This window comes from Lolium perenne, chromosome 7 (assembly GCF_019359855.2).
Source record: "Lolium perenne isolate Kyuss_39 chromosome 7, Kyuss_2.0, whole genome shotgun sequence".
NCBI lineage: Eukaryota > Viridiplantae > Streptophyta > Magnoliopsida > Poales > Poaceae > Lolium > Lolium perenne.
In genome coordinates, this window is record NC_067250.2 from 212813733 (window position 1) to 212837933 (window position 24201).

The 24201-nt window shown below is 45.8% G+C and overlaps 1 protein-coding gene across 1 annotated transcript; it reads right to left on the bottom strand.

Annotated features, from left to right (window-relative positions):
• Window positions 1-21786: 21786 nt before the first annotated feature.
• LOC127314284 (probable L-gulonolactone oxidase 4) lies at window positions 21787-23941 on the bottom strand. The gene is made up of 2 exons (XM_051344732.2): window positions 23232-23941; window positions 21787-23054 (listed from the first exon to the last, which is right to left on the bottom strand). The coding sequence occupies exons 1-2, from the start codon at window positions 23901-23903 to the stop codon at window positions 21960-21962; spliced, it is 1767 nt and encodes a 588-aa protein (XP_051200692.1). The 5' UTR covers window positions 23904-23941; the 3' UTR covers window positions 21787-21959.
• Between the last annotated feature and the right edge of the window lie 260 nt (window positions 23942-24201).

Here is a 24201-nt window from a genome sequence, read left to right on the forward strand (position 1 = left end):
CCATCGGCCATCCTTCTTCTCTACAGGAACGATACTGGAGATCCATTCAGCATACCTGCATGGCCTGATGAATCCGGCGGCCAACATCTTCTCAATCTCTTTCTTGACCTCTTCCAGAATTTCGGCCTTCATCTGACGTGCTCGTTGTTGGAACGGCCGAAATCCCTTCTTAAGGGGGAGCCGATGCTCAATGATGCTCCTGTCTAGCCCAGGCATTTCTGTGTAATCCCATGCAAAGCAATCTGGGTATTCTTTTAACAGAGCTATCATCTGACCCCTAAGATGTGGATCTAACTTCTTGCTGATAAAAGTTGGTCGCGGCTTATCTCCAGGTCCGATATCGACTTCTTCCAGCTCATCAGCCGATGTGAACCCATACCCTAGCTTTCCGTCACCCATTAGATCGACACTAAATTCGGGAAGAACGTGTGGTAAGGATAATACGGGCCGATTGCTGGAATCGGCCTTCATCTCGATTGTAACCGGGATTTTTTGGAATTGCCGGAGCCGATCGGGTGGAACGGCTTCATTCTAATCCTCGCTATGAGAGCAGCTGCCCTCATCTCCTTCCCTATCAGGGTGGCGCCCAAGCTCCACCATGTTGATGTTGAACGAGAATCTTGGCTGGTACCTCCCGGGGTATGTGCATTCCACCATGTCGACGGCGTATGCCGGCGAATTCGGCACTTCTGGTGTTGTCAACGTGAATGGCAGCGGTGGACGGGATTGGAGTGGCATCTCTCCTTGGTAAGTCCCCAGAGCTGGTCCTGACGGAGAGTACTGATGCCTCATGATTTTCTGGATCATCCGAAGAGCGACACGCTCCAAAGTGTTCACCAGGCTCTCAGAATGGCGGTGCAGCGAGTGAGCTACCATGAAGCTAATCTCCTGACGCAGGGACCTGGTGCGTTCTTCGGACGGGGCGGACAGGTCCACTTCATCGAGCGCGCCTTCAGGTGAGAACCCTTTCCACCTGATGCCATGTGAGCGGGTTCTGTGAAAGGAGCCGATGAGGTCGGCTTCGAGGATCGCTTTGACCTCGTCATACTTCTTCTTGAGCTCCTCGGTCAGATCCTCGTACGTGACGGGGGTGCCGTCCGCCATCTCAGATGTAGATGGCGATGTGGTTGATGTCAAAGATTGTCCCACCGGGCGTGCCAGAATGTGTTGCGGTCAGAAACCCACCGGCGAGCAGCGACAGGCAACACAGGAGAGCCGGGAACAACTTAGGGCTGCGGCTGGCCCTGGTCCCTCCGAGCGACGGCCCGCAAAGATTCCGGCACGCACGTCCGATGCTGGTGCAAGGGCGTGCCACCTGACCTATACCTGGTCAGGAAGGTGATGGAGATGCCTCGCTTAGTTTCCTGCATGGCATACACGTAAACATTAAATACGAGCCTCGATCGGCTCTCAGGTTGTCCTGTGAATCGGCTCAAAGAGCCGATCCACCCATGATTCGCACGAGGTGTACGAATATATGGTGGTCCTGCTTGATCAAGATAAAGCTAAAACGATCTACGACGATTTAGGGTTTTCACCGCATAATCGGAACATCCTACTCGTGATTGAGCCTCGCGGCCGCGCACGGTGATCGTAAGCCGATCCTAGACAAGGCCTAAAAACCAACACGAAGTTGATCCCCGGAACATCCTGTCTAGGGCTAGCAAACTACACCCTACGCGCCGCTGGATCCTTCAACCCTTTGTAAGGCCTAACTATGCAGATATTAAACTAATCCTTGAAGAACAAGGAGCAACCATAACGGATCGGATCTACTAAATAATGATCAAGCGGGGTGCCGCCCCTACGCCTAAGGTGGGCGTAAGGGCGGCTAGATGTCTAAGGGTTGCATGACGATAGCATATGATACGAAGAACAATGCTAACCCTAACACATCTAAGATAACTACGTTGCTCGCCATCAAAAAGGCTTCAGTACGAGCAACGCATGAACAACGAATAAACTTGTACTGCCTAGATCGCAAGATGCGATCTAGGCAGCATGATGCTTACCCGGAAGAAACCCTCGAGACAAGGGAGTTGGCGATGCGCCTAGATTGGTTTGTGGTGAACGTGATTGTTGTTTATTTCATAAACCCTAGATACATATTTATAGTCCGTAAACTTTCTAACGTGGGAATAATCCCAACCGTGCACGAGCCAAACTCTATCTAATCGATACGTATCCTACTATATTACAGATACACGGGCTAACTAGCCCAAACTTTGCATATAAGGCCGATTCACGTATATTCTTCCATGTATATTCTTCAAGCCCATCTTGATCGTGGCCCACCTCTGACTCGGTCGAATTCTGGTGATAACACGCCACATGGTATCTACTAAACGGCTTGGGTCTCTCCCATCTAAGAACAAGCAAACTGACTCCTCTCAGGAAGAAGACCTCGAGGGGTTAAAAGATGACTGTGAAGGAGAAAAGGACAGATACCACCGGCCAAGGTGGTGCCCTGATGGACTCAGCCGTTTCCAAAGGCGTAGGGTTCAGCGACTGCGTGGCTTGGAGGAAGCCGAAAGGTTATACCTGCACACGCTAAGGAAGGCGCGGCCCGATCTGGCCGCGAAAATTCAGCGAACCCTGGACGAAGAGGGTCGACCACGAAGGAAAGTATGGCGCCCCAAACGAAGGAAAGCCTGTGATGAGACATCGGCTGGCACAAACGAGATGTAAGCCTCTTTTGAACACTACAATCAAGATAGGGGCCAATTCCAGCAATCGCCCCGTATTATCCTTGCCATATGCTTCGCCTGTGTTCAGCGTCGATCTAACAGGTGACGGAAAGCTAGGGTATGGGCTTACATCGGCTTGCGAGCTCGAGGAAATCGGCATTGGTCATGACTGTAGAGCCAATGTTCAGGTGTAGTCCTATCGATAACTGCAAAGCCGATATCTGCAGTAACCTGACAGATTCGGCTCGGGGGGGGGGGCACATAATCAGATAGACAGACGCTATGAACATGTGCGATACATGCATGGGCAATAAAATATTAGGGACCGATGGAAAATCGGCCAGTAAAAAAAAAACAATCACGTTCACCACAAACCAATCTAGGCGCATCGCCAACTCCCTTGTCTCGAGGGTTTCTTCCGGGTAAGCATCATGCTGCCTAGATCGCATCTTGCGATCTAGGCAGTACAAGTTTATTCGTTGTTCATGCATTGCTCGTACTGAAGCCTTTTTGATGGCGAGCAACGTAGTTATCTTAGATGTGTTAGGGTTAGCATTGTTCTTCATATCATATGCTGTCATCGTGCGACCCTTAGACATCTAGCCGCCCTTACACCTATCTTAGGTGTAGGGGCGGCACCCCGCTTGATCATTATTTAGTAGATCCGATCCGTTATGGTTGCTCCTTGTTCTTCAAGGATTAGTTTAATATCTGCATATTTAGGCCTTACAAAGGGTTGAAGGATCCAGCGGTGCGTAGGGTGTAGTTTGCTAGCCCTAGACAGGATGTTCCGGGGATCAACTTCGTGTTGGTTTCTAGGCCTTGTCTAGGATCGGCTTACGATAACCGTGCGCGGCCGCGAGGCTCAATCACGAGTAGGATGTTCCGATTATGCGGTGAAAACCCTAAATCGTCGTAGATCGTTTTAGCTTTATCTTGATCAAGCAGGACCACCATATATTCGTACACCTCGTGCGAATCATGGGTGGATCGGCTCTTTGAGCCGATTCACAGGACAACCTGAGAGCCGATCGAGGCTCGTATTTAATGTTTACGTGTATGCCATGCAGGAAACTAAGCGAGGCATCTCCATCACCTTCCTGACCAGGTATAGGTCAGGTGGCACGCCCTTGCACCAGCATCGGACGTGCGTGCCGGAATCTTTGCGGGCCGTCGCTCGGAGGGACCAGGGCCAGCCGCAGCCATAAGTTGTTCCCGGCTCTCCTGTGTTGCCTATCGCTGCTCGCCGGTGGGTTTCTGACCGCAACACATTCTGGCACGCCCGGTGGGATAACCTTAGGGCCATCTTAGGGCCCTAAGTTGATCGTGGCCCATCTTGATCAGACAAAGGGCCTTGAACTCAGGCAATTGAGACAGCCACCATGCAGAGGTCCTAGTCATTCCTACGAGCGTAGCTGAGAAAGTGGCCAACTCAGCCAAGCCGACGGTAGATGCACCAGAGCCGATCACCTTTCTTCCTTTGAAAGCCGATATTGTAGACGAAGTACCAACAGCTTAATGAGCAAAGGGCTGCCTTGTATGCCAAAACTGATGCTTCTGACAAGATCACGGGCGGCGCAAAGGGTTGGAAGTCCTCGAAGAGAAGGTTCAGGCACCAAAATCGGCTCATTGTTCACTCCCTCGAGGAAACAGAAGGCCTCACAGCTGAACTGAACACCGACCTGGTCGAAATCCGTGTCTTGAACACGCAGCTGGTAGATCTTATGTAATTGTACTAGAGTCGATGGCTGTGCTTCGGCTTTGTTTCTTTAGCTCTAAAGTCGATGTCCGCGCGTCGGCTAAATATCAACCATGAAAATGTAATTTTTTTTTACTGGCCGATTTTCTATCGGCCCCCAATATTTCACCGCACATGTATCGCACATGTTCATCTGACTAGGTGCCCCCCGAGCCGAATCTGCCAGGTAGCTGCGGATATCGGCTCTGTAGTTAGCCAAGGCACTATATTTGAACGTCGGCTCCGTTAGGACTAATGTTGGCTCTCATCAGCCGACGTAAAACCGCCGCTTATTAGATCGATGTTGAACACAGGCGGAATGTGTGGTGAGGATAATTTTGGCCGATTGCGGGAATCGGCCTCCACGTTGATCAAATCGCTCAATGAAGGTTTTGCAATGTTCCTCCATGGATCTTTGGGGCCGATCCCAAGGATCGGCCTCGCCACGTTTGCTCATTGGTTTGTTCTTGCTACACGGTCAGGCCGGTGGATAAGACCAGCCTAACCCCGTCCTTTGTCACGTCGATGCGCTCGCAGTCGTCCAAATTGGGTGCATCGTCTAATCCTGGAGCACTAAACTCCGTTGGAAGGATGAGCACCATGTTTGTGCCAGCCGATGTTTCATCATCGGCGTTCCTTTGCTTGGGGCGCCACTCCATTTTTTGTGGTCGACCCTCTTCATCCAGGGTTCGCTGAATTTTCGCGGCCAGATCAGGCCGCGCCTTCCTTAGCGTGTGCAGGTATAACCTTTCGGCTTCCTCCAAGCCACGCAGTCGCTGAACCCTACGCTTTTGGGAACGGCTTGTTGGAGATATGCCCAAGAGGCAATAATAAAATGGTTATTATAGTATATCTTTGTGTTTATGATAATGTTTGCATACCATGCTATAATTGTATTAACCGAAACATTGATACATGTGTGTTATGTAAACAACAAGGAGTCCCTAGTAAGCCTCTTGTATAACTAGCTTGTTGATTAATGGATGATCATGGTTTCGTGATCATGAACATTGGATGTTATTAATAACAAGGTTATGTCATTAGGTGAATGATATAATGGACACACACCCAAATAAGCATAGCATAAGATCAAGTCATTAAGTTCAATTTGCTATAAGCTTTTGATACATAGTTGCCTAAGTCCTTCGACCATGAGATCATGTAAATCACTTACACCAGAAGGGTACTTTGATTACATCAAACGCCATTGCGTAAATGGGTGGTTATAAAGATGGGATTAAGTATTTGGAAAGTGTGAGTTGAGGCATATGGATCAATAGTGGGATTTGTCCATCCTGATGACGGATAGATATACTCTGGGCCCTCTCGGTGGAATGTCATCTGATTAGCTTGCAAGCATATGATTGGATCATAAGAGATGACATACCACGGTACGAGTAAAGAGTACTTGTCGGTAACGAGGTTGAACAAGGTATGGAGATATCGATGATCGAACCTCGGACAAGTAAAATATCGCGTGACAAAGGGAATTGGCATCGTATGTAAATGGTTCAATCGATCACTAAGTCATCGTTGAATATGTGGGAGCCATTATGGATCTCCAGATCCCGCTATTGGTTATTGCTCGGAGAGGAGTCTCGACCATGTCTGCATAGTTCACGAACCGTAGGGTGACGCGCTTAAGGTTCGATGTCGCATAAGTAGATTTGGAATATGGTATGGAGACGAAGTTTGTTCGGAGTCTCGGATGGGATCTAGGACATCACGAGGAGGTCCGGAATGGTCCGGAGAATAAGATTCATATAAGGAAAGTTGATTTCTAGGTTTCGGAAAAGTTCGGGATTTTTCCGGTGAAAGACCGGGAAGGTTCTAGAAGGTTCCGGGGGTCCCACCAGTGGGCCCACGACCCTAGGAGGCCTAGCATGGGCCGAGGGGATGCTCCCTGGCCTAATGGGCCAGGGGCACCTGCCCCTCAAGGCCCAGGCCGGCCAACCCTAGGGTTTTCCCCAAAACCCTAGGGGGGATCAACTTGGGGGGGAAGAATCCCCCCTCCCCCCTTTGGCCGCCGGCCCTAGATGGGTTTGGGGCTTTTGGGGGCCACCCAAACCGACCTCCCCCCCTATATAAAGAGGGGAGGGGGCAGGGGGGGCGTTCACCCCTTCAGACCTAGCTCTGGCCGCCCCCCTCTCTCCTCCATAGTGCTGTACCGGCTTGGCGAAGCCCTGCAGTTTTTTCTCCTCCACCACCACCACCACGCCGTCGTGCTGCTGGGATTCCGTGGAGATCTACCACACCTCCGCTGCCCGCTGGAACGGGGAGAGGACGGGCTTCATTGACACCGTACGCGCGACCGAGTACGGAAGTGCTGCCGGATTGCAGCACTGGGGATGATCGTCTACACCAACAACGAGATCTAATCTCGTAGGCTTTGGAAATCTTCGAGGGTTAGTCTCACATCAATCTCGTTGCTTCGATCTTGTAGATTAGATCTTGGGTGTTCCATAGATTAGATCTTGGATTTATTCGTCTTGCGGTAGGAAATTTTTTGTTTTCTATGCTACGAACCCCATCAGTGGTATCAGAGCCATGTCTATGCATAGATCTGTTGCACGAGTAGAACACAATGGTTTTGTGGGCGGTGATGCTCTTGTTGCTTTAGTTTGTGTACTTTGCATCTTGCGGGATGGTGGGATGAAGCGGCCCGGGCTAACTTTACATGACCGCGTCTCATGAGACTTGCTCCACGCTTGACATGCAACATGTATTGCATAAGTGGCTTTGCGGGTGTCTGTCTCTCCCACCATAGTGAAGATTGCAATTTACTCTTTCTATTGACAACACCAGTATCACCGTTGTGGTTCATGTTCGTAGGTAGATTGGATCTTACTCAAAAACCCTAAACCACGTAAAATATGCAAACCAAATTAGAGGCGTCTAACTTGTTTTTGCAGGGTTTGGTGATGTGATATGGCCATGATGTGATGATGATTATATTTGATGTATGAGATGTTCATTATTGTATTATGGCAACCGGCAGGAGCCTAATGGTTGTCTTTAAATTTGTTAAGACCTGCGTGTCTATTCATCATGTAATAGCTTTATTTCAAGTAGTTGTTATAGTAGCTATAAGTGATGGACAACCATGAAGCGGTGCCATGAACCTTGGTGCAATGCTGGTGATGATGGAGATCATGCTCGTGTGCTTTGGAGATGGAGATCAAAAGCACAAGAAGAAAGGCCATATCATATCACATATTATGAATTGCATGTGATGTTAATCCTTTATGCATCTTATCTTGCTTAGATCGAGACGGTAGCATTATAAGATGATCCCTCACATTAATATCAAGATAATAAAGTGTTCTCCCCTCGTATGCACCGTTGCTACAGTTCGTCGTTTTGAAGCATCTCGTGATGATCGGATGTGATAGATTCTACGTTCACATACAACGGGTGTAAGCCATGTTTGCACACGCGGAATACTTGGGTTTGCTTGGCGAGCCTAGCATGTACAGACATGGCCTCGGGACATAGGAAACCGAAAGGTTGAACACGAGTCATATGGATGATATGATCAACATGTTGATGTTCACCATTGAAGCTACATCATCTCACGTGATGATCGGTTTTGGTGTAGTGGATATGGATCGTGTGCCACTTAACAACCATGAGGGATGTTGTATTAAGTGGGAGTTCATTAGTAATTAGATTAAAACATGAACTAATTATCATGAACATAGTCTGAATAGTATTTTGAATTAAAGTTTGTAGAATTGGCATCCGTTTTCCACCATGCGCTAGTCTTGTAATTGAGATAGAAATATTGTTAAGTCTGACAAGTAACTTTACGGACTGGTACCGTATTGTTAAAGAATCAAGATATGATTAAGTCCTAATGCAAACTTTTAGTAAAACTCACATTGATGATTCAAAGAGCAATGGTTTCAATTAGTACCCAATCATCTTGTCTCCGTGAAACTTGAAGTTCAAATCCGTTTGAAAAGTAAGGAGCTGAAAATTTTGTTTTCAGAAATAAGCGAGGTATGAGATATATGTGATATCTAAGACCTTATTGCAAGATGATAGAATATAATCTAGTGAGACTACATAAACTCATAAGTTTTATGGGAATGTACGAAGGTTGAAGACGCCAGGCGTCCCAATCCTCCAACTAAGTTGGGCACTAACGATATTCGCATATCCATGAAATGATCGTCCTTAGTATGCACCGTTGCTAAGACTCGTCGTTTCGAAGCATCACGTGATGATCGGGTGTGATAGATTCTACGTGTGCATACAACGGGTGCAAGCCAGATTTGCACATGTGAATACTGAGGTTAAACTTTACGAGCCTAGCATGTGCAGACATGGTCTCGGAAAGTCGTCATGATATGATGGATAAAATTATGACTGAAATTGTTCATCATATTACAAAGTTACTAATAGTGAAGTCTGGAACACTTGTCATATGATGATCAACTTCAAGGTAAGAACCTCAAGGTTATTGGTATTTGACCAATGGACCTAGAAGTTATTGAAGGTGAAGTGTTTTCTGAGAATGGGGAAAGCTAAAAGAGAAACCACAAAGATATTTTGGCAGAAAGAAAGGAAAAGACTAGAAAGTCTAGCTCAGGTGTATATAGATGATATACATGTTATGGATGTATTCCTTGCTTGGTCACATAATAAAATTCTTGGGTATTTGTACCAGATTGGTTGGTATGAGATGTCATACAATACAACGCAATACAAGAATACGATGGCCTAAGTGACTGATAAGGAATATGGTAATAATGCACGTCTGGAACATAATAAAGTGTTATTATGTTTGTCGTTGGCATTCTACCTAGCCCTTAGAGTTTATAATAAAGAACTTAATAAATTGTTATTTTGCTCTGGTCAAATGAAAACAACGAGTTGTTCAAATTATGACATTGCTCCATGTACGATGGATAAGTTATTATAAATCTTAATGGTGAAACACACATACATAACACTGACGCTAAAATGCCATAAGGCAAACGATTTGAATTCCACTCATTAGTGGAACCGCCATTTAGGTCATGTTAGAAAGGAACGCATGAAGGAACTCCATTTGAATGGAATTTTTTGAGTCATATGTTTTTTGAATCATTTGGCGCTTGCAAATCTCTTCTAAAAGGAAATGACTTAAATACCGTTCATAGGCCAAGAGTTGAACGGGCAACTAACTTAGTGGAAACATACATGATGATATATGTGGTTCACTGGGCATAGTTGTGTGCGGGAGATTCTTGTACTTCATGAAAACTTCCAACAATGAATTGAGTATATATATGTGAATATATTCGATAAGGAAGAGGTTTGAAACATTTGAATGGATTCAAATAAATTTCAGCATGAAGTGGAAATCATCGTAATAGAAAAGTCAAATATCTATGATTGGATCATAGTGGAAATATTTGAATTACGAGTTTTAGCGAACATCTAAGAGAGTTATGAAGTTGTTCTACAACTCACGTTTCTTGGAGTATCATAGTGATGATAAAGTGTCTGAGAGACGTATCCAAACCTTGTTGGATCAATGATGAGATAAAATGAAGCCATTATATTTTTGTGGATTATGCTTTAGAGACTACCGCTTTTACACTGAATAGAGCATCATCATGATCCGTTGAAATGACACCATACAAGTTATGGCATGGGTATAAACCCTAATAGTCCTTTCTTAAAATTTTGGTATAAGTAAATGAGTTTACAACCAAAACCGGATGAATATCTTTGTTGGTTATCCCAAGAGAATGGATTGGGAATTCTTCCCACTATGAAGTAAAAGATAAAAGTGTTTGTTAATGTTACTTGCTTATTTCCAAGAAATTGTTTTCTAGCGAAGTATTTGAGTGGGAGGACAATAGAACTTGATAAGGTTTATGAACCTGAGCATAATGATCAGAGTAGCGCAGCATCGGAAATGGTTCCGGAAGCAGCTACGACAATCATGGCTCCCATGACTACAAAGTGTTTTAGCCATGGAGATCGAAGTACATATTGAACCTTGTAGGTATGGTTTACTTTGTGATCAAATAAATGATTTGTGGACAAAGGATTGATTTTGAACAATGATAAACCAACTGCAAACAAAGAAGTTATGATGGGCCCTGACTCCGTTAAAATGGCTATGCGCCATGAAATCCAAGATAGATGAATACTTTTTGAAAGTAAATGGATCTATAAAATAGATGGACTTGGATGGAATATCCTTAAAGAAGCTTGACTTATCGAAAAGTTGTTTACGACAAAGTTCAAAGAGTTGACTACGATAAGATTAGATCTTCCGTGGCAATGCTTGTAGTCTATGTGGATTATTCTAGTAATCGCTACATATTTCTTTTATGAGATATGATAGAAGGATGGCAGAAATACATTCCTTACCAGAAGTGTGTATGAAGGATGTATACTAGATACAACCAAGAGTTTTTGCTAGTCCGTGGAATACTAGATAGGTATACAAACTTCAATTGGATGAAGTGAGTATCGCGGAGTTGGAATCTTTACCGGATGAAATAGTCAAAGAGTTTTTGATTTCACAAGAAACGATGAAGATGCTTGCATTTGCAAGAAATTAAGTGGGAGCGCTGAGACATATTTGTAACACTTTATGTAGATGACATATCGTTGATTATAAATAGTGTAATTATATAATTGATTAAAAAGGTTTCATTGAGAATTAACTTCAATGAAAAGATATGGACTGAAACATATTTAGTGTCAAGATCTATGAAGATAGATTGAAACACATAATAAGTTTAAGTCAAAGTACATAGAATGAATATTGAAGTGGTTCAATATTAAGAAGGTGTTCTTTTCATGTAAAGGTTTAACAAGACTTGAGTGTATTTGACACTCGATGAGTAAAAACACATGAGTGATTTTAGATCACGAGTAATATGTACAAAGTCAGATATCATGTGCTCTAAAGTGTTACGAGCATATACCAGAATGATTCATGTAATGATCATTGGACAACAGTAACAATATCCCTGAGTGCTTTAGAAGAACCAAGGATATATATAGTTTTATATGGGTAATGACAAACAAATCGCTGTAAAGTGTTGCACCGATATTAGTTTGGTCACATATAAAATAAAATTTCAATCTCAATTAGGCTAAGTGTTATTTAAAAGGGTAGCACAATGATCTAGAATATGTCTATGCCAGATTTAGATGAGTTCTAAATATTGTGACGGATTCTACAAATGAAGGCAGAGTATGTCATTGTTTTGACAATGACTGAGGATGTTAAGTCGAAAAGTTCTTTGAGAACTTGGTGTAGTTCCGATAGTGTCAGAACTTTGAAGCTATATTGTGTATGACAATATTAGTGACTTATTTTCAGACCGCGGGATTAAGGTTCCACCAGAGGACTAAGCATATACAATTAATGCCGACTCATTTGGAAAATGAGTGATGCGTTGAGACGCAAATGAATTGCAAAATACATACGTTTCTGAGTGTGTCAGAACCGTTGACTAAAACCTCTCCCGTGAGCAAAACATGATGAAGCACCAGAAGGCCAAGGTGTTATATCTTTACAAATGTAAACTAGATTATTGACTCTAGTGCAAGTGGGAGACTGTTGGAGATATGCCCAAGAGGCAATAATAAAATGGTTATTATAGTATATCTTTGTGTTTATGATAATGTTTGCATACCATGCTATAATTGTATTAACCGAAACATTGATACATGTGTGTTATGTAAACAACAAGGAGTCCCTAGTAAGCCTCTTGTATAACTAGCTTGTTAATTAATGGATGATCATGGTTTCGTGATCATGAACATTGGATGTTATTAATAACAAGGTTATGTCATTAGGTGAATGATATAATGGACACACACCCAAATAATCATAGCATAAGATCAAGTCATTAAGTTCAATTTGCTATAAGCTTTCGATACATAGTTGCCTAAGTCCTTCGACCATGAGATCATGTAAATCACTTACACCCGAAGGGTACTTTGATTACATCAAACGCCATTGCGTAAATGGGTGATTATAAAGATGGGATTAAGTATTTGGAAAGTGTGAGTTGAGGCATATGGATCAATAGTGGGATTTGTCCATCCTGATGACGGATAGATATACTCTGGGCCCTCTCGGTGGAATGTCATCTGATTAGCTTGCAAGCATATGATTGGATCATAAGAGATGACATACCACGGTACGAGTAAAGAGTACTTGTCGGTAACGAGGTTGAACAAGGTATGGAGATACCGATGATCGAACCTCGGACAAGTAAAATATCGCGTGACAAAGGGAATTGGCATCGTATGTAAATGGTTCAATCGATCACTAAGTCATCGTTGAATATGTGGGAGCCATTATGGATCTCCAGATCCCGCTATTGGTTATTGCTCGGAGAGGAGTCTCGACCATGTCTGCATAGTTCACGAACCGTAGGGTGACGCGCTTAAGGTTCGATGTCGCATAAGTAGATTTGGAATATGGTATGGAGACGAAGTTTGTTCGGAGTCTCGGATGGGATCTAGGACATCACGAGGAGGTCCGGAATGGTCCGGAGAATAAGATTCATATAAGGAAAGTTGATTTCTAGGTTTCGGAAAAGTTCAGGATTTTTCCGGTGAAAGACCGGGAAGGTTCTAGAAGGTTCCAGGGGTCCCACCAGTGGGCCCACGACCCTAGGAGGCCTAGCATGGGCCGAGGGGATGCTCCCTGGCCTAATGGGCCAGGGGCACCTGCCCCTCAAGGCCCAGGCCGGCCAACCCTAGGGTTTTCCCCAAAACCCTAGGGGGGATCAACTTGGGGGGGAAGAATTCCCCCTCCCCCCTTTGGCCGCCGGCCCTAGATGGGTTTGGGGCTTTTGGGGGCCACCCAAACCGACCTCCCCCCCTATATAAAGAGGGGAGGGGGCAGGGGGCGTTCACCCCTTCAGACCTAGCTCTGGCCGCCCCCTCTCTCCTCCATAGTGCTGTACCGGCTTGGCGAAGCCCTGCAGTTTTTTCTCCTCCACCACCACCACCACGCCGTCGTGCTGCTGGGATTCCGTGGAGATCTACCACACCTCCGCTGCCCGCAGGAACGGGGAGAGGACGGGCTTCATCGACACCGTACGCGCGACCGAGTACGGAAGTGCTGCCGGATTGCAGCACTGGGGATGATCGTCTACACCAACAACGAGATCTAATCTCGTAGGCTTTGGAAATCTTCGAGGGTTAGTCTCACATCAATCTCGTTGCTTCGATCTTGTAGATTAGATCTTGGATTTATTCATCTTGCGGTAGGAAATTTTTTGTTTTCTATGCTACGAACCCCATCACGGCTGAGTCCATCAGGGCACCACCTTGGCCGGTGGTACCTGTCTTCTTCTTCTCCATCATCGTCTTCCAAATCCTCGAGATCTTCCACCCGAGGGGACTCAGCGTGCTTGTTCCGAAGTGGGAGAGGCCCTAGACGTTTGAACACGGACACGTTAGCTGCATCCTTCCTCTTCCGTCTACATTCTGGGCAGTTGCCGATTGTAGGCAATCGGCTCATTCCTGAATCCCAGCAGTGTCTGAAGAAGGGGCAGTCCCAGTGCCTATCCTCGTCGTCTTGCTCCCTTGACTTTTCCTTGGCGTGGCGCTCATATCTCTCCTCATCGCGATCATGCCGACGACGTCTCCTGGCGTCCCTAGCCAGATGATCTCTTTCATCATCGTCGTTGGGTCGTCGGCGTTGGTCATATTGACTCACATACTTGTTGAGGAGGTGATCAGAGAGAGGTCGCTGATATCTTACGTTCCTCACTTCTCCCTCTGTGATGTAGCGCTTGCCATCGTGCCGGAGCCGATCGCGTGGAACGGCTTCCTCTGTGTCCTTGCTACGAGAGCAGCTGCCCTCGTCTCCGTCCTTACCAGAGTGGTGTCCAAGTCCTACCATGTTGATGTTGAACGAGAAACTTGGCTGGCACCCTCCAGGGTAAGTGCACTCCACCATGTTCACGGCGGGGAAGGGGTGGGTGTCGACCTTCATGGCGTACTGGTTGAAAATTAGACGTCCTTGTTCTATCGCCATTTGGATCTGCTGACGCCACACCCTGCAGTTGTTGGTGGTATGGGAGAACGAGTTATGCCATTTGCAGTATGGCTTTCCGTTCAGCTCCTGTACCGTGGGGATTTTGAGGCCTTCGGGTAACTTCAACTGTTTCTCCTTAAGTAAGAGGTCAAAAATTTGCTCAGTTTTAGTCACGTCAAAATCAAACCCTCTGGGCGGACCTGGTGGCTTAACCCATTTGCAGGACACGGGGGTTGCCCCCGAGTCCATTCAGCCATTGCTACCTCTTGATCTCCCGCAGAGCCTTCGTCTTCATCTGCCTCAACCAGGACTACCGGACGCTTGAATTTGTCCTGGTACAAGTCCGGGTGGCGCTGTTCATATAACGATAGTTTCTGAACCATGTGCGCCAGTGAAGGGTAGTCTGCTTGGGAGGCCATATCCTTGATTGGTGATGCAAGGCCCACCACTGCCAACTCGACTGCCTCCTTTTCAGTCACACGAGCCGAATAACATTGGTTCCTAAGATTTCTGAAGCGCTGGACGTATTCTGCCACAGTTTCTCCACGCTTCTGACGTACTTGTGCTAGATCGGCAAGGCCAGACTCGGAAGCCTCTGAGTGATACTGCATGTGGAACTGTTCTTCCAACTGCTTCCAAGTACGGATCGAGTCTGGTGGCAACGAAGTGTACCACCCGAAAGCCGATCCTGTGAGGGACTGTGCGAAGAACCTCACGCGTAGTGGATCCGATGCTGAGACCGTTCCTAGCTGTGCCAAATATCGGCTCACATGCTCGATGGAGCTGGCACCATCTGATCCATTAAATTTGGAGAAGTCAGGGAGCCGATACTTGGGTGGTAGCGGGATCAACTCGTACTCGTTGGGGTACGGCTTGGAATAGCCGATTGTCCTCCTTTTCGGCACCATGCCGAACTGGTCTCTCAGGATGGTACTGATCTGATCCGCGGTGCTGGCCGCAGGAGTCGAACTCTGAAGATTCGCCGGAGTGGCGTACTTAGCCAGCCATGCTTGCTTTTCCAGCTCTGAGCCAACTGCAGGAGCTGAGCTCTGGAGGTTTGTCGGAGTGGCATACTTAGCTAGCCACGTCTGCTTCTCAAGATCCGTTCCCGAAGTTCCTCCTGTTGTTCCAGAAGTCCCTGCTGTTGCAGCCTGGTTTGTGAGCGCCCGATTACGCGATGCGGCACGTATGTGCACGTGTACCCGTGAGGGATCTCCTTAGGCGCCTCGTGCAAGAACTGGTAGTCACTAGGGTCACCACCGATCTTGTAGACGACGTATGCCGATGAATTCGGCACTTCTGGTGCTGCCAACGCGAATGGCAGCGGTGGACGGGACTGGAGTGGCATCTCTCCTTGGTATGTCCCGAGAGCTGGTCCTGACGGAGAGTACTGGTGCCTCATGATTTCCTGGATCAACCGAAGAGCGACACGCTCCAAAGTGTTCACCAGGTTCTCAGAGTGGCGGTGTAGCGAATGAGCTACCATGAAGTTAATCTCCTGACGCAGGGACCTGGTGCGTTCTTCGGACGGGGCGGACAGGTCCACTCCATCGAGCGCGCCTTGCGGTGAGAACCCTTTCCACCTGATGCCATGTGAGCGGGTTCTGTGAAAGGAGCCGATGAGGTCGGCTTCGAGGATCGCTTTGACCTCGTCATACTTCTTCTTGAGCTCCTCGGTCAGATCCTCGTACGTGACGGGGGTGCCGTCCGCCATCTCAGATGTAGATGGCGATGTGGTTGATGTCGAAGATTGTCCCACCGGGCGTGCCAGAATGTGTTGCGGCCAGAAACCCACCGGCGAGCAGCGACGGGCAACACAGGAGAGCCGGGAGCAACTTAGGGCTGCGGCTGGCCCTGGTCCCTCCGAGCGACGGCCCGCAAAGACTCCGGCACGCACGTCCGATGCTGGTGCAAGGGCGTGCCACCTGACCTATACCTGGTCAGGAAGGTGATGGAGATGCCTCGCTTAGTTTCCTGCATGGCATACACGTAAACATTAAATACGAGCCTCGATCGGCTCTCAGGTTATCCTGTGAATCGGCTCAAAGAGCCGATCCACCCATGATTCGCACGAGGTGTACGAATATATGGTGGTCCTGCTTGATCAAGATAAAGCTAAAACGATCTACGACGATTTAGGGTTTTCACCGCATAATCGGAACATCCTACTCGTGATTGAGCCTCGCGGCCGCGCACGGTGATCGTAAGCCGATCCTAGACAAGGCCTAAAAACCAACACGAGGTTGATCCCCGGAACATCCTGTCTAGGGCTAGCAAACTACACCCTACGCGCCGCTGGATCCTTCAACCCTTTGTAAGGCCTAACTATGCAGATATTAAACTAATCCTTGAAGAACAAGGAGCAACCATAACGGATTGGATCTACTAAATAATGATCAAGCGGGGTGCCGCCCCTACACCTAAGATAGGTGTAAGGGCGGCTAGATGTCTAAGGGTCGCACGACGACAGCATATGATATGAAGAACAATGCTAACCCTAACACATCTAAGATAACTACGTTGCTCGCCATCAAAAAGGCTTCAGTACGAGCAACGCATGAACAACGAATAAACTTGTACTGCCTAGATCGCAAGATGCGATCTAGGCAGCATGATGCTTACCCGGAAGAAACCCTCGAGAAAAGGGAGTTGGCGATGCGCCTAGATTGGTTTGTGGTGAACGTGATTGTTGTTTATTTCATAAACCCTAGATACATATTTATAGTCCGTAGACTTTCTAACGTGGGAATAATCCCAACCGTGCACGAGACAAACTCTAACTAACCGACACGTATCCTACTATATTACAGATACACGGGCAAACTAGCCCAAACTTTGCATATACAGGCCGATTCATGAACTTCTTCCATGTATATCCTTCAAGCCCATCTTGATCGCGGCCCACCTCTGACTCGGTCAAATTCTGGTGATAACAGTTGCACATGTGGCTTTCCCTCATGAAAAAAATGTACCACTCGAAACAATAGGAATATTTGGAGGGTCTGAGCTTGAGGATTTAGCATTTTCATTACAAAAGGAGGCTACTCTTCCATCATTACATTGCCCAAAAGTTTAGCTATGCCAAAACTCGAAGGCCTCTCACTATAGCAGGATAAAGCTTTGGCAACACAATCATGTAACAGAAGGAAAAACGTGTTACAAGTAAATTAGTTGTAACACAACATTGGTGTTGCAAGGGTAGCCAGTCACACATAAGTAACATATAATTTGTGTTCATCTGAATGTGTTACCGTCTATGATTATAGTAACACATAATCCTATACCCTAGCATAGTGTTACAAGTCATATAGCAAAAAAAAGGAGTTAATGTAAAACAATGGCATTGAAAAATTTCCATTGTTAGTCATATAGGCAAAAAGAGAAAATTTTGAAACAATAACATTGGTGAATTGCCATCATCGTGTTTCAAATGCACACACATAATTTGACTTAGCGGTGCAATCTTTAGGTAGTCTGCCGTATTTATTAGGAGATATTGGTTACTTGATTTGTTATTCTATACAATTTGTAGCTATGCAGAGCACTATGTATTAACTTTACGTTTACGAAGATTGAAAAAATTAATGTGAAGATGGGAATGGAATGAGCAATATAAATGCTGATATATGGTTCTCCATATAGATAAAAGGGACAGATTGCTTAGCTATTTATCATAGTTTAAAATAGTGCTATTGTATTTAGGCGCGTCGATTTCAGAAGCTATGAAAGGTTGTAGCCATGCTATACTTGGCTATTTAAATAATCAGAGCGAATCATTTTTAAATATTGTAGTGTGTGTTGTAGACAGACAAATACGGTTATTTATTGAACGATCATGATGTCTTTTATTGAATAGAAGAATAACTACGAATCATATTGTAGGACAACCTTAAATTAGCTAAAACCTGATCTGGACTACGAGATGCTCACATTAGAAGGCTAGATTTTATTTTACTTTAACGATCCTTTGTTTATGTTTATGTTGTTTCCTCGCAGGATTTAGAGATCAAATAATTGGTTATAGATTGCAAGATGCTCATATTGTCTATCTCACGTGTAGAATCTGCTACATGCATATTCACGAGGTATGTTGAACTTGTTAATTCTCTTGCTCTTATCCAAAGATTGTGAAGCTTAGAATGTTATCCTCCACTATGTATCCCTTGTCCATGCTGGTAGTAGGCAGTTGTACTTACCAAGGGAAAGGAAAATTGCTACTTCAACAGAGGTAACATGTTATTCTGTCACCTGCATATGCTAACAATTCCTAAGATTTAATGTAAAGATAAATTATAGTTCATATATCAGCGTGGTGCAAAATTCTACCTATGACTATAAAATACTCTTAAACAAAGCATCTCTCTATGTGCAGGCATGACCTTGTTGTACCTCCTATGACTATATCAATAAGTTGGATCGTCATGTTCGTGAAGCAAGTGTTGGGAACGTTTGTTGGTGGAATAGTGTCATGTAATTATAAGTGTAGGCCCCAGTTCTCATGTAAAATATGAAACAATGTATATATGAAGTGTCATGTATGTTTGCAGTTTATTCGTTTTTTCACTCTATGAAAGTGGCATGCACCACTTTCTCTGTAATTTTCATGTTAACAAGCATCGTAATAAAATTTCGATATAACACGTTCTTTTATATTTTATTTAAATATGCATCTTCGTTGAAATATGGGCTTATAATTTCATATTTAATAATTAAAAACAAATACACCAATATAATGGTGTTACTACAATTAGGCATATGTGTTACTATGGTGGTTGCTAACTATCAATTATATTGTTACACTATCTAGAATATTTTGCTACTAACTATGTTACTGAACTGAAAAGAGGTCTTACCAATCGTGTTACTATTGCTAGGAAAGTATTCTACTACATGCGTTCCTATAGTTACAATATTGTGTTACCAACTCGTTGAGTAACAAAAAAAATATGCGTGTGACTATAATATAATTGTAACACAATTTTAAGCATACAATAACAAATATTTTATGTGACAGTGGACAACTCTTAGTAACACGGCCTAATGGAACAGATTCCAAAATGTGTTACTCTATGGTCTAGTAACATTGTTTTGGACCTATAGTCACACAAGACCGTGTTACCAAATCTCTGTTCTGTTGTAGTGTCTCCTCCTCTTTGGTTCTTACAAAAGAGCCTAGTCTCGCATCATTACATGTTGGTACCTTCTAAATTTCCCACGAGATGAGCATGATCATGGAAGCCATGACCTTCCTAATATTCTCTTTTTCTAACACAACATGACTGTTTCGCTTTGCAGAGGTTTCTCTACTTCTCTTTAAAGATACAATATAAATGATTTAATTCATCTTATTTATTTTCCAAATGTGCCAATTGTTTGTTACTAGGCGCATCGAATTGGACTGGTGTTTTGGACATGGAGTCCAGTTAGAATCTACACCCTCCGTTTCATATTAGTTGTCGCTGATTTAATAGAAGATAGAATACCATTTAATGTATAAATTTTATTGATGAATTATCAACTACCTCCATTCCAATGAATAAGGTTAACATGTGGAAACTCTTCCCTATGATAATGAACAATTGCCATTTTGGTATCAAAATCTGTGCGAGGGCTTGTAAGAGAACTGAAAAAAGGCTAATTACTGAACTCAGCAATGACAAGACATGGTGTTTCGACTCATAGGTCTACATGCACTTATTGTAAAAAAGGTATTTTAAATATATTTGAAAATTTAAAAATTATGAAACAAAAATGTGGGCATACATCAGGATATGCTATGTCCACACACAAAATTTCGAGACAAGGGGACATTTTTGTAGGCTGTGCAAAAAAGACAAATAAATATCAAGTGAGAAGCTATGTAGGAGTACCCAATTTTTTTTACACAAGCCTCAAAAATTATCATTTTTTCGCGAAGTTTTGTTTGGGGACATAGAATATCCAGATCTACACCTAGATTTTTTTTCCAGATTTCTTCGACATTTTGAAATCAATTTTTTCAAACAATGGGTGCATCTATACCTATGAGCTAAAAGAGATTTCCGGCAGTGCCATTACTTTCTACAATTCTGAAGTTTAGGACAGAGCACGGCGGATGGCGTCAATGTAGAACATGAAAATGACAACAAGGCAACACAGTCATGTTAAGGACGGTGAGTGCAAGATTGGCACAGTCTTTGGTGCACATCACTATCATAGATTGGGGGTCGCAGGGCTACTTGGGATAACTCTATAACAGGGTTTTTTTTTTAAGACCACACCATTTTTAGCTTTTCACGTTGTTCAATAATCAATATACAACAACTCCAGAAAAACGCCATAACCGAGAATTTGCTTAGTGCTCCATCGATAGCTAGCGTTAGATCGTTCCATTTTTTATTTTCTTTCTCTCTGGTTTGTTTCCTTCCCGTGGTCCGTTATCTGTTGGGCTGGTTTAGTTTGCAGGCCATATTTTTGTGTTTGTTACTTTTAGTATTGGGCTGCTACAGTCAACAGACTGTTTTTCTTTTGCAAGGAATGGGCTAGTTTGCTTGATGTGTTATTTTTCTAGGCTTTCTCATCTATATTTTTTATAAAGCAAAACCTCACTAACTGTAACTAATGTTAGTCTATCTCTACATGCAAGCCGTTCACATCTTTTATTTCATTAGTCATTCAAATGTCCATGTCATCGCCGCTAACATTCATTATTGATGTATCCATGCATGCAAGCTATCTATGTCGCCATTTTTTGATTAAAATGTCCACATAGCTAATTTATAACCATCAAATATAAAAAATAATGTGAATTAAATTTAGCATCTCAATTATTTTGACCAATTTAATATTGCAAACTTCTATAGACAATTCATATTACATATGTATTATACCATTTCATTTAGACAATATAATTTCTTAGAAGATTCCCGCTGCAACGCGCAGGGTATCCTTCTAGTTTTTAATACGGAGTAGGAATTTTTTCTGATATAGAGTTTGTGAACTTTGGGCTTATAATTGCACATACATATGTAATTACACATCTATGTGTGATTGCAATTTAAAACTTTTTATGCAATATTTTCAATTTGATTTGTTTCCATGTTAACTTAAAACTAGGCTTGTAATTGTCTATTTTTGAGCTTATTATTGGGCTTGTAATCCGTGTAAGCAAAATATGGAAGCGCACCAAAGAAATCCTCGACTCGTTGATGACGTTGATGAGGCTCCTCGATTGGTTGATGATGTTGATCGACAACTAGCAAATTCTCGATCAATGGAGCCCTAGCTACATCCAAATTCCAATTGAAAATGGTTAAAAAGAGAGAGAAAAATCAAAACAGGAACTGATCGTAATGTCTTCTAGTTAGGTTAAAGATCCACTCCAACTATTACATCTAGATAAATCTCTGGAAGAGAAGTGAAGAATCAAAAGAATCAACACATGTACAAAGCGTATACTACTCCTTGACCATCGAATCCATACATTTGACTGCATTGGTGTTTGACCATGCATGCATACACCTTCAGCTGATAATGCCGTTCACAGTTCATCGTGGTGGTCTTGGCTCGCGCTGTCGGACGCGCAAACCCTCGCCTCCACATACACCTTGCCCGGCCGGCAGAAGAGGCCCTTCTCTGGCGCACAGTGCAAATCGTCGGAGCAGATGCATAGCCCTTCGATGGCACAGCCCGTATCTATGATGTTGGGGCTCCCATTGATGCCAAGCACCTGGTCGCTCCACTCGCTGGAGAAGATACCGTCCGGGTCATACTTGTCCTTCACCTTGAGGAACTCGCCGGCCATGGGGTACTTGGCGATGGCGCCGTCAAATGCGAAGTTGCGGTTCTTGCCCCAGTGAGGGATTGCGTCGTACTTTCGTAAAGCCAGCTGCTCGAGCTCGTCGAGCACGTCGGCGTGCGCTCGCGGCGCGCCTTCAGTGTAGCTCCGGTAGTAGGTGATGTCGAAGTCGACCGAGTCCTCCGTCTTGCCGAGGTAGGCGGAGGAAGCCTTGACGTAGCGGATGAGCACGCCGAGCTTGGCGTCGAGGCTGCATAAGGCGCGCGGGTCGAGGTCACGGAGCTTCTGTATGTCGGCGACGAATGCCGGCGCCTTAGAGAGTGCGACGCTGAAGCCGGAGTTGTAGAAGAAGGGGCTGCGGATGCGGGGGTCCCATGGGCAAGAGGTAAGCAGCCCGTCCTCCTCGCTGTTGATGCACGTGCCGGACGCTTGGATGCGGTGCTGGTACCCGACCACCGGGTATCCCGTGAAGAAGGAGCCGTCGTTTGTGAAACCGTACGCCTGCAGCTCGAACGCCGCGGCAGGCAACCGCGCGGCGAGGCACCGTGCGGTGTCGTCGCCGTCCTCCTCCAGCCGCTCCTCCGCGGCCCTGGCGATGATGAGCCCGAGCGTGGGGTTGGAGCGGAAGCCGAGGTAGTCGTTGAGGCCGTCGCCGGGCGCCGAGACGTCCACGCGGTCGTCCTCGCGGTAGATGACCTTGCCCTGCCGGGGCAGCCATGCCATGTCGCCGAACTCGTGCAGGTCGCCCCACACGGCCACCTGCTCCGCGAAGTCCGAGTCGTCGCGCTCAACGAACGTCACCGACCGCTTGAACAGCGGTTGCAACGCCAGAGTAACCTTGCAGATCGAGGAGACAGGATACCAAATTAAGCGAGGCCGTTATTAAACCCAAAACCTACTTCCAAGCAATGGTGGTATAACAGCGTGACAGAATTAATGTATTTCGCAGTACATTGTGTGCATGCATCCGAAGCAACCAGTGGGTGCCGCACTAGGTACGTACGTAGGGAGTACCTGGGAAACGACGCCGAGGACGCCGAGGGAGACCTTGGCCGCGTCGAGGTCTGGGTCGTCGGCGCCGAGCTCCCTGACAATAGCGAATCCCTGGCTGGCTGGCGCCGGCGTGACGATCCTCATGCCGACCACGTACTCGTGCACCGCGCTACCCTTGCCCCACAGCGAGCTCCCGTGCGCGCCCGTTGCCAGGAGGCCCCCGATGGTGAGTCCATACCAGTACGGCGAGTGCGGCAGCGCGAGCCCGGCCGCGCCGGCGGCCTGGATTAGGTCCCGGAGCACCATGCCGCTCTCCACCGTCATCAGGCCGCTGGCGGCGTCGATGCTAACACTTCGGTTCAGCCGCTCCGTGCTGATGATCGTGCCGTCGCGGCCACCGGGGCAGGCCAGCTTAGGGAAGCTGTGGGAGGTTCTGGTGGCCACTTTGACCTTGCGTTTCGCCGCCGCCGCCGCCGCTACCGCGGCCACGAGCTCCTCCTCGGTGCGCGGGTAGGTGGCGTTGGCCGCGCGGCAGATGGTGCGGTCCGGGAATGAGCCGTATACGTTTGTGACGGTGCAGTCGGATGTGCCGCGGGTGCAGGCCACCGGCTCCGGCGGAGGGCTGGAGCCGGCGCGGCTCAGGAGAAGGCCCACGAGGAGGAGAACCGCCGGATGCAACGACGCACCTTCCATTGCTCTAGCTTCCAGTTTGTCGTTGCAATGTCTCTTGGCCTGCTTGCCCAATGCTTCAACATTATCATACCGCTCGTACTACGAGCGCGAGACCTTAAATAGCCAGTAAAATGTTGCGCTCGGTACGATTCGACATTGTTTGTGCATGTGCAAGTTCTTATTTTCCTTATCGTTTTCGCTGAGCCTGTCGCATCGCTGGTTCCGTCTAGTTTTCTTCCTTCGCGATTGCACATGAGACATGAGGACGTACGGTGCGCGCCGCGCGCACACTTATCAAGCTGCCATCGCAACACTAGCT